Source organism: Haliaeetus albicilla, chromosome 5 (genome assembly GCF_947461875.1).
Source record: "Haliaeetus albicilla chromosome 5, bHalAlb1.1, whole genome shotgun sequence".
NCBI lineage: Eukaryota > Metazoa > Chordata > Aves > Accipitriformes > Accipitridae > Haliaeetus > Haliaeetus albicilla.
This window is the reverse complement of record NC_091487.1, coordinates 26,499,219-26,510,454: the sequence shown is the minus strand read 5'-3', so window position 1 is coordinate 26,510,454 and position 11,236 is coordinate 26,499,219. Positions and strand designations below refer to the sequence as shown.

Genomic DNA, 11,236 nt, shown 5'->3' with positions numbered 1-11,236 from the left:
CCCTAGAGAGGAAAAGCCCCAGGCTTAGCTGCTCCTGCTGTCTGGCTTGCCGTGGCATTAGTGGTCAGCTCCCCGGTTAGTCCTCTTTTGCGCAGCCTTTGAGGTGTCCCCTGCCCTTGCTGGGGTGGGAGATGAGTTTCTGCCGGGCTCTGCTTCCCTCTGGTGGACAAGTGCTCCTGCTGCTGCCTGAGAGCCAGGCTGAACCAGCGAGGAGCAAGCAGGGTGTTGCTGCTGGTGGCAAGAAGAGCTGGAACCAGCTAACCATAGGAAAGTTTCACTGGTGCCAGTAATTCCTTACTATCAGGGATAAGTGAGCAATGGGAGGGAGTGCTGGGAGAGGAGGGCCAAAACTACACTGCTGCCATTGCTAGCCATCCTTCCAGCCTATGGCTTTGACTTGCACAAATGAGCACAGCAGCCTCTGCTTTGGGCTGTTAGCATGTTTGTGCTTTTTCTTCTATCCTAGTTTGTATTCACTCTTATCCTCCTCCTATCTGTGCTGGCTCTCAGAGTTCATCCCTTTAAACCCTCACTGTTTGGTCTACCCATGGATGACTGTGCTCAAAGCACAGCAATGAGGGCAGTGGGGTTGCTGTCCTGCCAGCAGAAAGGAGCACCCAGGCACAGGAGGCTGGAGCCAGAATGAGCAACAACAACAAAAGTCAAAGCTGGAAGAAAACACAGGCATGCCGTGCACTTTTCCCAACTCTGAGCTGCAGCTGCATGGCTGTGCAGACTTGAGGCCATGAGGCAGGCAGGGGTACAAGCGGAGATGGCCGGACACTCAGTGTCACCTTCTGGGTTTTGGCTGCAGGGTGGTGACACCCAGTGGGCGCCACCAACCCAGGGCTCCCAGGCAGGTTTGAGAAACAGATTTGGGGCTCTCCCTCGCTCAGCACACTAGGCCCAGGCCTGGCTGGTCCAGCTCAGAAAGAAAAGGACACTTCTGCAAGCGATAATGAGCGGTTTATTTTTTTAGAGGGCTGGGGGGAGAAGAGCAGAGGGGTCCCTCCCATCTCGCCCCCACAGCAGGCATTACCCACACGCACATGCAGTCAGGGATGGGAACAGACCCCCACGCTTGGGCACCAGCCCGTGGGGCCTGGAGGAGATGCACTTTGAAGCCACAAAAAATAACAGGGCCTGGGGGGTCCCTGGGGTAGCAGCAGAGATAAAAACCATAGGGAGGGAGTCCCAGGGCACAGTGGTAAGCTGAGCAGGGGATGCCCCAGAAGGGGAGCATAGCCTCTCTCTGGGGGTGGGCACCTGGGCTCCTTTTCCCATGAGGGAGGACCTAGAGGAGAAGACAGCCTGGCCCAGACCACAGCCTCCTCTCTTGGAGACACCAACAAACACAAGCAGAGACAGAACATGCAAGGCTGCAAAACCTCATGTGTACCCCACACCGGGGCAGCCCTTGCAGGCAAACCTCCCCCTAGCAGGCAGAGCTGCCAGTGCCACCTGGGGTCACAAATGCCAGGGACAGTGGCTCTGTGCCCAGCTCCCTGCGGGAAGGACAGCCTGCCTAGCCCACCAGCTTGTTCCATGGGACGGTGCTGAAGAAGGAGTGGGACTTCAGCTTCGCCATGCCACCTCCTCCAGAGCCCAAGCGCTGCTTCGGGTTGTACTGCAGGAGCTGCAGAGAAAGGGAACGGGACAGCAGGATGGGGACACGGGGATAGTGGAGAAGCTACCCAGGCTGGACCCTGCCTTTCCCCAGCCTCTAACCCATCCTCCCTCCCATCCACCCAAGCCCCTCACCTCCGTGAGCAGCGATGTAGCAGCCAGGCTGAGCCCCTCTGGCAGATGCAGCTGGGTGTGAGGTTGAATCCCTGAAGGGTGGTTTTGGGACAGTGGCTGCAGGAGGCAGAGTGTGATGGTAAGCGGCAGCACTGAGGAGGGTAGAAGCACCCTCTGCTGAGCCTTCATTGCCACACAACCCCAGCCCTACATGGCAGGATTTAAAACCTGGGGCCCTGAACACCCAGAGACCATGCACAGGCACTAGGAATCACACACCTGAAGCAACCTGGCACAGCACTGAGGTGCCAGCAAGGCAAGGCACCCTCCCGGCCCCTGCATGGCAGGGAGCCCTTGCGCTACAGTGTCACCTCCTCCTCCTCCCCCCCCTCCTTGCACAGCTCCTCTGCCTCTTACCACTCCTGTCAGCAACTCATACAAGAGAGAGCCAAAGCTCCAGCAGTCAGCTGCTTCGGTGGGCTCCGCAATCCCCCCCACTTCTGCAGAAAGAGCCAGAGAGGTGTTAGAGCTAGAGGCAGGGAGCACCAGTGGCCGTACTGTGCTGGGCACATCTTGCTGCCTGCAGAAGCCCCCTCACCCCCGGTCGGTGCTACTGAGCAGAGGGCAGAAGGCGTCCCTTACCTGGGGCACTGTACAGCTCTTCCTGTGCCTGGCTGCAGTATTGGGGCTCCACCTCTGTCCACTGGCCAAAGAAGGTGAGACGGACATGACCTGCAGAGCAGCACCAGAGCCAAAAGCAGGGAGGTTAGGACAATGCTAGGGACTTTGGTCAGAGCACAAAGCCAAGCCATATCCTTGCAACTGGGAACAGCCAGGGCAATGGGCCCCTGTCATGCTCTGAATGCAGAGGCACTGTGCACCCCCTGGCACTGCGCATCCCCTGGCCTCCCAGTGCTTGCCCGAGATGCCCAGCAGGCATTCTTAGCTGGTGAGACTGGTTAGGTGGGCTCCAAGCTCACAGACCTCAGTGGAGGCTGTAGTGAGGAAAGAAACAGTTTTTAAAGGGGGGGGGGGGGAGGTTAGCTTTCCCCTTGCAAAGCTCTCTGCATTTTTCTTTTCCTGAGCAATTTGTACCTCTCCAGTTTGCCCCAGATGTTGCCAGCTCAGCAGGGACTTGGACAGACAGCAGTACCCATGGCTCGAAGGGATGGGATGGCTCCAGAATATCCCACCGGGCAGTAACTACAAGCAGGGGAAAACTCCAGTCCCACTAACCTCAGGCACAGTTCAGCTGGTCTCAGCTTCCCCGTGCTGGGCTTTCCCAGGCAGCCAGCCCCCACGTGGGAGCAGGGGCAATGCATTCCTGTGGCTACGGCCCCTGACTCTCCCGCTACAGAGCCATCTCTTGTAATAACTGCTTGGAAATCCCAGCTGAGACCGCACTTCCAGGCTCAGAAACATCCAAACCTCCCCAGACTCCCACCCTCCCCCAAAGCAAACTCAAGAAAGTCCATGTCTCCTGGAAATGGGGCAAATGGCAGTCTCCCAGCTGAGAGGCCAACCTCCTCCTCCTCCTCAGGGCAGCAGCCTGGGGCATGACCTACCAGCTGCGTCAAGCAGCAGGTTCCTGGGGTTGAGGTCCTGGCACAATACACCCTGTTGGTGAAGTCCCTCTAAGGCCAGGAGGATTTCTGCTGCCCACAGCTGCACCTGCTCCTCCTTCACAGCCCACGCTCGCCGGCCGTGCCCATGGGAAGGTAGAGCCCTGCACTGTCCTGACAGCGGCTGCTTGCCAAGCCAGCCACAGGTCAGGCTTGCTCCTCGTGAGGGCTCCCGCACCACTGGGTCAGGCCCACAGGGCTTGCCAGAGCTGGACGTGGCGACTCCTGCACGAAGCTGCCTGTGACCCAAGATCAGGAGGGGGCGAGCCCAGGGGACCTCAGACACTTGCTGAGATGGCAGATCCCCGGTCCCTGGTTGGCCCCCTCTCACAGTCTTCAGTACGGGGGTGAGCGTCTGGGGAAGCCTGGGGTCTTGTTGTGAGGCTGCTCTCTCCGATATGCAGCCCACGCCGCTGGTTAGAACATCCCAGGGGTAGACAACCAGGCCCTGACCAGTAAGGTGGCCAGGGCCTTTGGCTGATACTGCTGGAGCATGGTCCACAATGCCAGACACAGCCTGTGTCACGCTTAGATCCTGCCCTCCAGGCGCAGCCCTCGTGCTGCTGGCAGGAGCCAGGCGAAGCTGGCAGTGGTTCCCTGAGCCGGGGTCCATGGGGTCAGGGGACTGCTCCTGAGTGGGCGAGGCAGCAGTGTTTCCCAATACTTGGTGGGTCGCAGAGCCTGGGAGGCCACTGCCTGTCCGAGCAGAGAAGATGGAGACTTGGCTGCTGCCCTGGGAGCTTCCCACGCCATCCTCTCTGCCACGGTCTCTCAGGGCTTGAATGGTGTTTGAACTGCCAGAGCCCTGCTGGACACAGTACTTAGAGCGGAGGTGAGACCACAGCGTCTCCCCTGGAAAGCAGAGAGAAGAACAAGTGATGGGGCAGAAAGCATCCCTGGTTCCCCCACTGCGGACATGGCCCATTCAGGCACAGGCCAAGGCCCACACGCTGGGGATGTGATTGAGCATCATTAACCTCCCCTGCAGCAAAGCTCAAGTCCATGCAGAATACTCCCCAGCCCTACAAGCACACCATGCTCAACATCACACCTCCCCTGGGACCTAGCACACCAAAGGCTCATTCCCCCCTCCTTTAGCAGTGCTGCTCCCCATTCTGCACAGTCCCATTGATCCCAGCTCTGCCGCTTCCTTGTCACAGGCCAGCCACCTCTTCACACATGCCCCTGATCCTACCGCCATCACCTCTTTCCCCTGAAAGCCCTTCCTCCCCACGTGACAGAGATGCCGGAGTGCTCCCACAGCACAGCAGAACCCGTGGGTCAGTGATGAGCCACAGCAGCGAGTCCTGGAGCCCACAGCATGCTGCCAGGGCTTCCCAGCCTCAGTATGTTCAGCTGCTGGCTGCTTTCTGCAAATTCATCCTACAGCAACACATGAGGTGTTGAGGCTGTTCTCCAACAAGTCAGCCTTCATTTATCACTGCTGGACTCCAGCTGCTGCTCCCTACACATCTGTTCAAGCAGCAGAGAGCAAAGAAGCTCCCTGGGACAAGCCTTGTCACACTTCTTCACCAGGATCTGGGACAAGCCTCAAGTTTGCCTCCCTGTCGTACCCAAACCCCAGTGTGCTCCCTGCCCTTTATGCCCCGATTGTCCATCATCTCCTCTATTTGGTCTGATATCAAAATCCAGTGTGACCTCTTCTTTTGTAACCAAAAAATGTTTTATAAAGGTCCTATCAAAAAATTGTTTTGCTCTACAACTTCCAGGTGAACTACCTCACTTGGTTGTCCTTCTCCATCACCTTCCTGTCATGGTCAAACAATGCCAGTAAAATGAAGAGGTTCTTCTTTTCAAGATGCTGGACCACATCAACCTCTTTACCTCACGGCATGACCATTCCCTCCCATGGGACTCAGTGGTCCCTAAAGCTAGTTTCCTTATAACACCCATACACACACAACCTCTTTCTCCTTGTAGGTCTCCACATGTCCACTTCTAGGTTACTTCCCCAGTCAGCTCTTAGCAAACCTCCAGAATCCCCAATACAGCTGAGCAGCTCTTTCCACAAAGTCTCCAAGCCCTGGTACCCACCACCCATCTATGAAGAAGACAGCTTGTGCTGTCACTATAAATACCAGTCCCAAAGCAGCAGGAGAAACGTATTTGAGATTTTAAAAAAAGGAGGTTGGGGATAAGAGCAGGCTATGCTGTCCTCACTCACCCTGCACATGCTCCAGGTGGAGGAAGATGGAGTCCTCACTCACATAGTAGCACAACAGCTTGACCATAAAAGGGACCCCATGAGGGATGATGGTCTGTCGCTCACGGGTCTCAACATGGGATTTGGGGAGGCTCTGAGGAGGTACAGGTAGATGGGCGTTACAGCATGGTAGGGACTTGGACTCCCTGCAACCTAGCACCTGGCAGGGCAGGAGACCAGCCAGAAAGGTAGTGTGCCATCTGCCAAGCCCCATGGCTGCTCCCCTGCATGACCTGCGATGGAGTTCCCTGTCTGTGGAAACCCACAGCTCATGCTGAGAGGTCTGTCAGTCCCCAGCACCCAGCTGTGATAAGGCAGGGCTCTGCAAAGCTTTGTCAAGGCAGAGCGCTCCCCACCTGCGCTGCAGGACCCAGAGGACACCGCTGGTCCAGAGCGGTGGCCTTCTCCCACAACTGCCCCTACTCCCTTCAGATGGGAACCTGCCATCCCAGTCCCCTCTCCTCTTCCCTCTGGAACTGATGCTTTTCCCTGTCATGCCAGAGCCTCCTTGTCCAATTATTGAAGTCCTTTATGTTTAGCTCCAAGGACACTGGAAAATGCCCTAGGACTTGTATTGAGCACACCTCACCCACGACCTGTTTCAGGGGTTGACCCAGATTAACATGGGTGTAAGGCTTGGCTTGCAGCATTACCAGGCAGAGAAACAGCTGACCAGGGAGAACCACTTTGCTTCTGATCACAGAAAATGGCTGAGGCAACCAAGAGAAGCTTTATGAACAATGAACTTCCTCCAACACCTCTGTGAGCTGCTATTTTTTTGGTCCTCCCGCCTGCCCCAGCTATCTGCTTGGACAAGGAGGCTCTTGACATGACAGGGAGAAGCAGGCAGATGAAACTGAAAACACCCACCTTAAGTATAAAGGTCCCGCCAGTGGCCGGATCCTGGACGATCTGCACCTGGGAGCAGTATATACAGTACCAGTCAGAAGCAGTGACTGCTCCCCCCGCAACACACAGCCTACAGGAATGACCCAAGGGACTCAACTCTGGAACCAAAACAAACTCCCACCCAAACTAGAGGAGTTTGGTGGTGCTGAAACCCCTACTCTTGAAAGACAAAACACAGGTTATTAGCAATGAGATAGCCATGCAGCCAGGGAGTAGAAAGTTAATTAAAACAAGAGGTGACTCCCACACCATTTTTGCTTCCTTCACAAAGAAGGGTTTCGCACTGCTCCTTCTGGGCTCTGTGGGCCATGCTGGGCTGCCCACCGGGGCTTTGGCAGGACAGGAGGACCACATCAGTCCTGACAAACTGAGATGCGTGAACGGCAGAAAGCAATGTGCCAGTGCATGTATGGAGACAGTAAGCCTGGCATCTTCACTCCAAGATCATGAACTACTAATTAGCTTATTCATCCAGATAGCTTGTCTTCTGCTGAAGTCTAGATTATCCACAGGAGTTCACCATCATGGTACCTAGGCATCAAGCACGATTCCATGCATGGGAAAGAACTGGATGCATCAACCTCCTTGTAAATATCTTGGGAGCTCTGGTAAACAAAAGTAATGGGGACATCAAGAGATTTCCGAACTAATTCCTAAAGAGGCTTGCATCCTCGCCTGCAAATTTTCCTTGGTGGGAATGGTGTGGACGGATACCCTCACGTTCCTTGCTGGGTGTGCTGGGGGCCGGCAGCCCTATCCCAGCTGCCAGGACCCTCCAGCTTACACTCCCTTTGGTCCAGCCCCAGCCTCACCCCCCCAGTTCCAGGTCGAGTCATTACCTTATCGATCACTCCCACAACCTTACAACGTCTCAGGTTCTCCACTGCCGAGCTCAGCGTCCTGATCGGCCGGAAGCGCAGGCTGCTGTAACCCTGCAAGGCGGTGGGAGAAGAGGATGAGGGACCTAGAGGTGCTACTGTCCACGACAGTGGGTGGGAGAAGTCCTCGCGTTTCCAGAGGAGGCAGCCCTACTGCCAGGCTGGTCAACATCCAGAGACAATGCCCCAACGGCCGTGGTTGATTCCTAACATCAGCTGGACCATTTTCTTGGCCAGCTCCTGGATTGCTGAAGTTTTCAGGGAAAGCTTGCACCTGCAGCGGGGGTAAAATCACTCCGAAATTTGTACCTGGACCTGAACTGCTTCAACACTAAGGGGATCTGTATGGAAGGTAGTCACCTTTCTCCAGTCGTCCTCACTCCCCTCTCCCTTCATTAACCACCTCCTTCCCACAATGCAGCAAGTGGCCATCATCTTTGGTTTCCATCCAGATGGGAACAATGATGGGGAACATGACATTTTCAACATCTGACAAGGTGGCTCCCCCCAGTGGCTTCAGTCCCATGAAAAATGGCCATTTTCTCTATGGCGGCAGCAAGCTAAACACACACACCTTGGGGGGTCCTGGGAGCGCCCCAGGCAAACTGGGCCCACCTCGGCTTTTCGATCCAGGCAGGGTGAAGGGCTGCCAGCTCCCTCGCAGCCACCGTCATGCCAGGAGACTCTGCAGCTGACGTGTCTGCCATTTTCTCTACACCACCTTACCGTGGCATTCGGCAGAGGCAGTCGAGGAGGCTCACTGGGGCTGCTCTGTATGTGTGTCCCCCAGGTTTCTCAGGGGCACAGATCCGCTGCCATCCCACCCATGCCTCCCCACGCCAGCCCCTCACCGTGGCGGTGGGGTTGCCACCCCCCGCAGCCCGCTGGAGGTGGCAGTTGAAGATTTCCTCCGCGCGCCGCAGGTACTGCGTGATCTTCCGCTTCACGGCCTCCCGACGCTCCTTGTTGGGGTCAACTGTGGTCGGCGCAGAGGGCGGGCGTGAGGGGCCTGCCATGCTCCCCAGAGGGATGTCCCCGTCACGTTGCAGCGCTCCCGGGAGGGGTACCCTGGACCCCGGCCACACTCCCCAGAGGGATGCCCCGGTCCCCTCAGCCTTCTCCCAGTAGGGATGCCCCGGCAGCCTGGCTGCAACCGCTGGAGGGATGCCCCGGCCCGCTTCTCTTTCTCCCCGGAGGGACGCCCCGGCCCCCTTGTCGTCTTTCTCCCCGGACGGACACCGCGGCCCCCTCCCCGCTCTCCCCAGGGGGATGTCCCGGGCCCCCCGGTCGCGCTCCCCGGAGGGATGCCCCGGCCCCCCGCCCTGCGGGGAGGCCCCACGCACCCTGCACGCCGCGGAGCAGCACGTCCACGCCGTTCTGGTAGTGGTTGAAGGCCTCCTCGTAGTCCTCGCTGACGTCCCGCTCCAGCGCCAGCCGCAGCTGCCGCGCCGCCTCCACCAGGTAGTCCCGCCGCCCGCCGCCCTCGGGGCCCGCCGGGGAGACGCGGCTCCGCAGCTGCCCCAGGTAGACGCGGGCCTGCGCCAGCGCCCGGGAGCAGGGCTCGGCCTCCGGCCGGCTCATGGCCCCGCACCGCCGCCCTCCGCCGCCGGCAGACAGGGAGCGGGGACGCGCGGGTGAGGCGCGCCGCACGCCCCGGACCTCTCGCCGGCCGGTAACCGGCGCCTTCGGCCGGCACGGCCCCCCGGCCCCGGCCCGGGCCCCCGCGGGCACGCAGCGAGGCGAGCGCCGCCGGCACCATCCTCCGGCGCCGCCAGATGCGGCGGGCGGGGCGGAGCCGGGCCGGGCCCGCGTGCCGCCGCGCGCCGCCGGGGCGGCGGGGCTGCCGGGGCGGCGCTGATTGGCTACGGATGAGATCATCGTATTCCCCCTCCCCGCCCCCCCCGCGGGGGGCTACGCCGGGGGGGGGGCCGGGCCGGCGGGGGGAGGGGGAGAGTCCCGGCCGGGGTCCCGCCCCCGCCCCAAAGCAGGTTCCTCATCGGCCCGTTAACGTGCGGTGAGCGCCGCTGCTCCGCTTGCTTTAGTATCGTCGTTATTCACCCTTAATTATCCTGAATTAATAAAGCTCCCGTTCATTAAGTACTGCCTTTGCTGCCGTATTTCCCTCCTCCTGTAACAGATAATTAGCCGCGTTTTAAAGAGCCGTCGCCTCTCCCTGCCTCTGGAAGGGTGCACCCGTCCCAGCAGCTCCCCGCAGACCTAGTCACCACGCCACTGGTGACTCTTCCTGATTTGCATCTTGCAAGAAGCGGGTGTCGTTGCCCCCCTCCAGCCTCGGGTTCTTGGCCGGCCCTTCTGCCAGCTCTCGCAGGCTCATTTGGTTTTACAGGCTTATTTCGAATATATAGAGAGCAGGGAACGTCTGCACAAATGCATTAAGGTGCAGCAAAATATCAGCGTAGTCGCGATCCCAGCTGGTGGACAACAAATGCTTTGTATGTGGAAAATACCAGTCTTTGGCTTAACCTAGAAGCACGCATTCCTGGCCTCCTTGGCCTGGCTTTTTCTTGGAAGGCCAGGTCTGCAGGGCCTGCTAGATCACCACGGTTATTAGCGAAGGGGATTTGCTGACTCAGGAGTGCTCAACCAGTTATGGCTCAGGCCAATTGGTTTGCTGCGCCTGTGAGATGGCCGGTCCGGGTCCAAACAACCGCCTTCCTGGAGGGGTGGCAGGGGACCTGGAAAGGGAGGACAGCTGGAATCCAGTCCCAGCGATACCCGAAGACAGGCTGTGCTAAGATGGGTTGGGAAGAGGGAGACATCTGCATCTTTGTCCATCCCTTGCTAACCTATGGGCATGTCCCATTGCAACAGGAAATGCTTCTAAAAAGGCAGTTTCACTTCGATAGGAGCTGGCCCTGTGCCATTCCATCGCAGCCACACCAGCCCGGACGGTCACTCCGTTCAGCCCCTGCTGGAGCTGGTACTTGGTATGGGACTGGCCCCAGCATCTCCCAGGGAGTGACCAGATGGCATCTGAGCCCGGAGCAGAGTGCAGGTTCCAGAGCCAGGCCAGGATGCCCAAGGGAGCACCCGTTTGGGGCTGACCCATTACTTCATAACCTGCGTACACCGATGGTGGGGGATCTCCCCTGGCTCAGCTCCCCCAGGCAGCTCTTTTGTGCAGCCCAGTCTTTTAACAGAACAGGAAAAGTAAAGCCCGTGCCCGCAGCTCAGCTCATCGTTCAACAACCAAACGCCCTCTTTCTTGCGAAGACAATTTGCTTGGGAGTGCGAAAGGCTAATGCTGTGCCTCAGAAGGCAGGTCTGGTAGGACGCAAAGGGGTCAGCTTTGTAAGACAACCTGCTGCCCAAACACAATCTGTGTGCTTGGTTCTTTGTTTTTTTCTCAAAACACTTCTAAGTGCCTTTTTCCCACCAATGTTTACCTAACAGAGACCAATTTTTTCTGCCCAGCCTGTTTATAACCCCCAGTCTCTAGGGCCTTTTAATTCCCACCAGAGCCTGAGGGCTCCTCCTTCAAAAGTCTGAGCCAGCAAGAAGTGAATCAGGGCCCAGGGTGACAGCAGGGATGCTGCTGGCACAACTCACCTGCTTGACTTGAGCAGATTTATGTGGGCCTGGAGAGGATGGAGAGCACAGGTAAATTACAAAACCCAGCATAATGCATCTGTAGAGGGGTTTGGATATTGGGGTGATGGTGGTGGACAGATGTGTGAAGAGGAGTCACTGGGAGGGGAACAAAACTCTGGTGAGTTCATTGCCAAACACCTCCTTTAGGCCTCGCAGAGATAAAGCAGCCATTACCTAAAGTCACATCAGGACTGTATTTAAAGCATTTTATTGCTTCACACAGTTAAAGCTGTTCTGCCTCTGGATGGGAA

At 57.8% G+C, this 11,236-nt stretch overlaps 1 protein-coding gene across 3 annotated transcripts; it reads right to left on the bottom strand.

Moving 5' to 3' along the window:
• Positions 1–944: 944 nt before the first annotated feature.
• RPS6KL1 (ribosomal protein S6 kinase like 1) lies at positions 945–9,174 on the bottom strand. Of its 3 annotated transcripts, XM_069783863.1 has the most exons (10): positions 8,717–9,155; positions 8,225–8,349; positions 7,335–7,427; positions 6,457–6,504; positions 5,548–5,680; positions 3,306–4,214; positions 2,383–2,472; positions 2,158–2,240; positions 1,762–1,857; positions 1,300–1,636 (listed from the first exon to the last, which is right to left on the bottom strand). In XM_069783863.1, exons 1-10 carry the CDS (start codon positions 8,952–8,954, stop codon positions 1,526–1,528), a joined length of 1,926 nt encoding a protein of 641 aa, XP_069639964.1. In that variant the 5' UTR covers positions 8,955–9,155; the 3' UTR covers positions 1,300–1,525. The 3 variants fall into 3 exon arrangements, with proteins under 3 accessions (XP_069639963.1, XP_069639964.1, XP_069639965.1); XM_069783862.1 differs by lacking the exon at positions 2,158–2,240 and having other exon boundaries at positions 945–1,636; positions 8,717–9,174; XM_069783864.1 differs by lacking the exon at positions 3,306–4,214 and having other exon boundaries at positions 8,717–9,174.
• Positions 9,175–11,236: the final 2,062 nt, after the last annotated feature.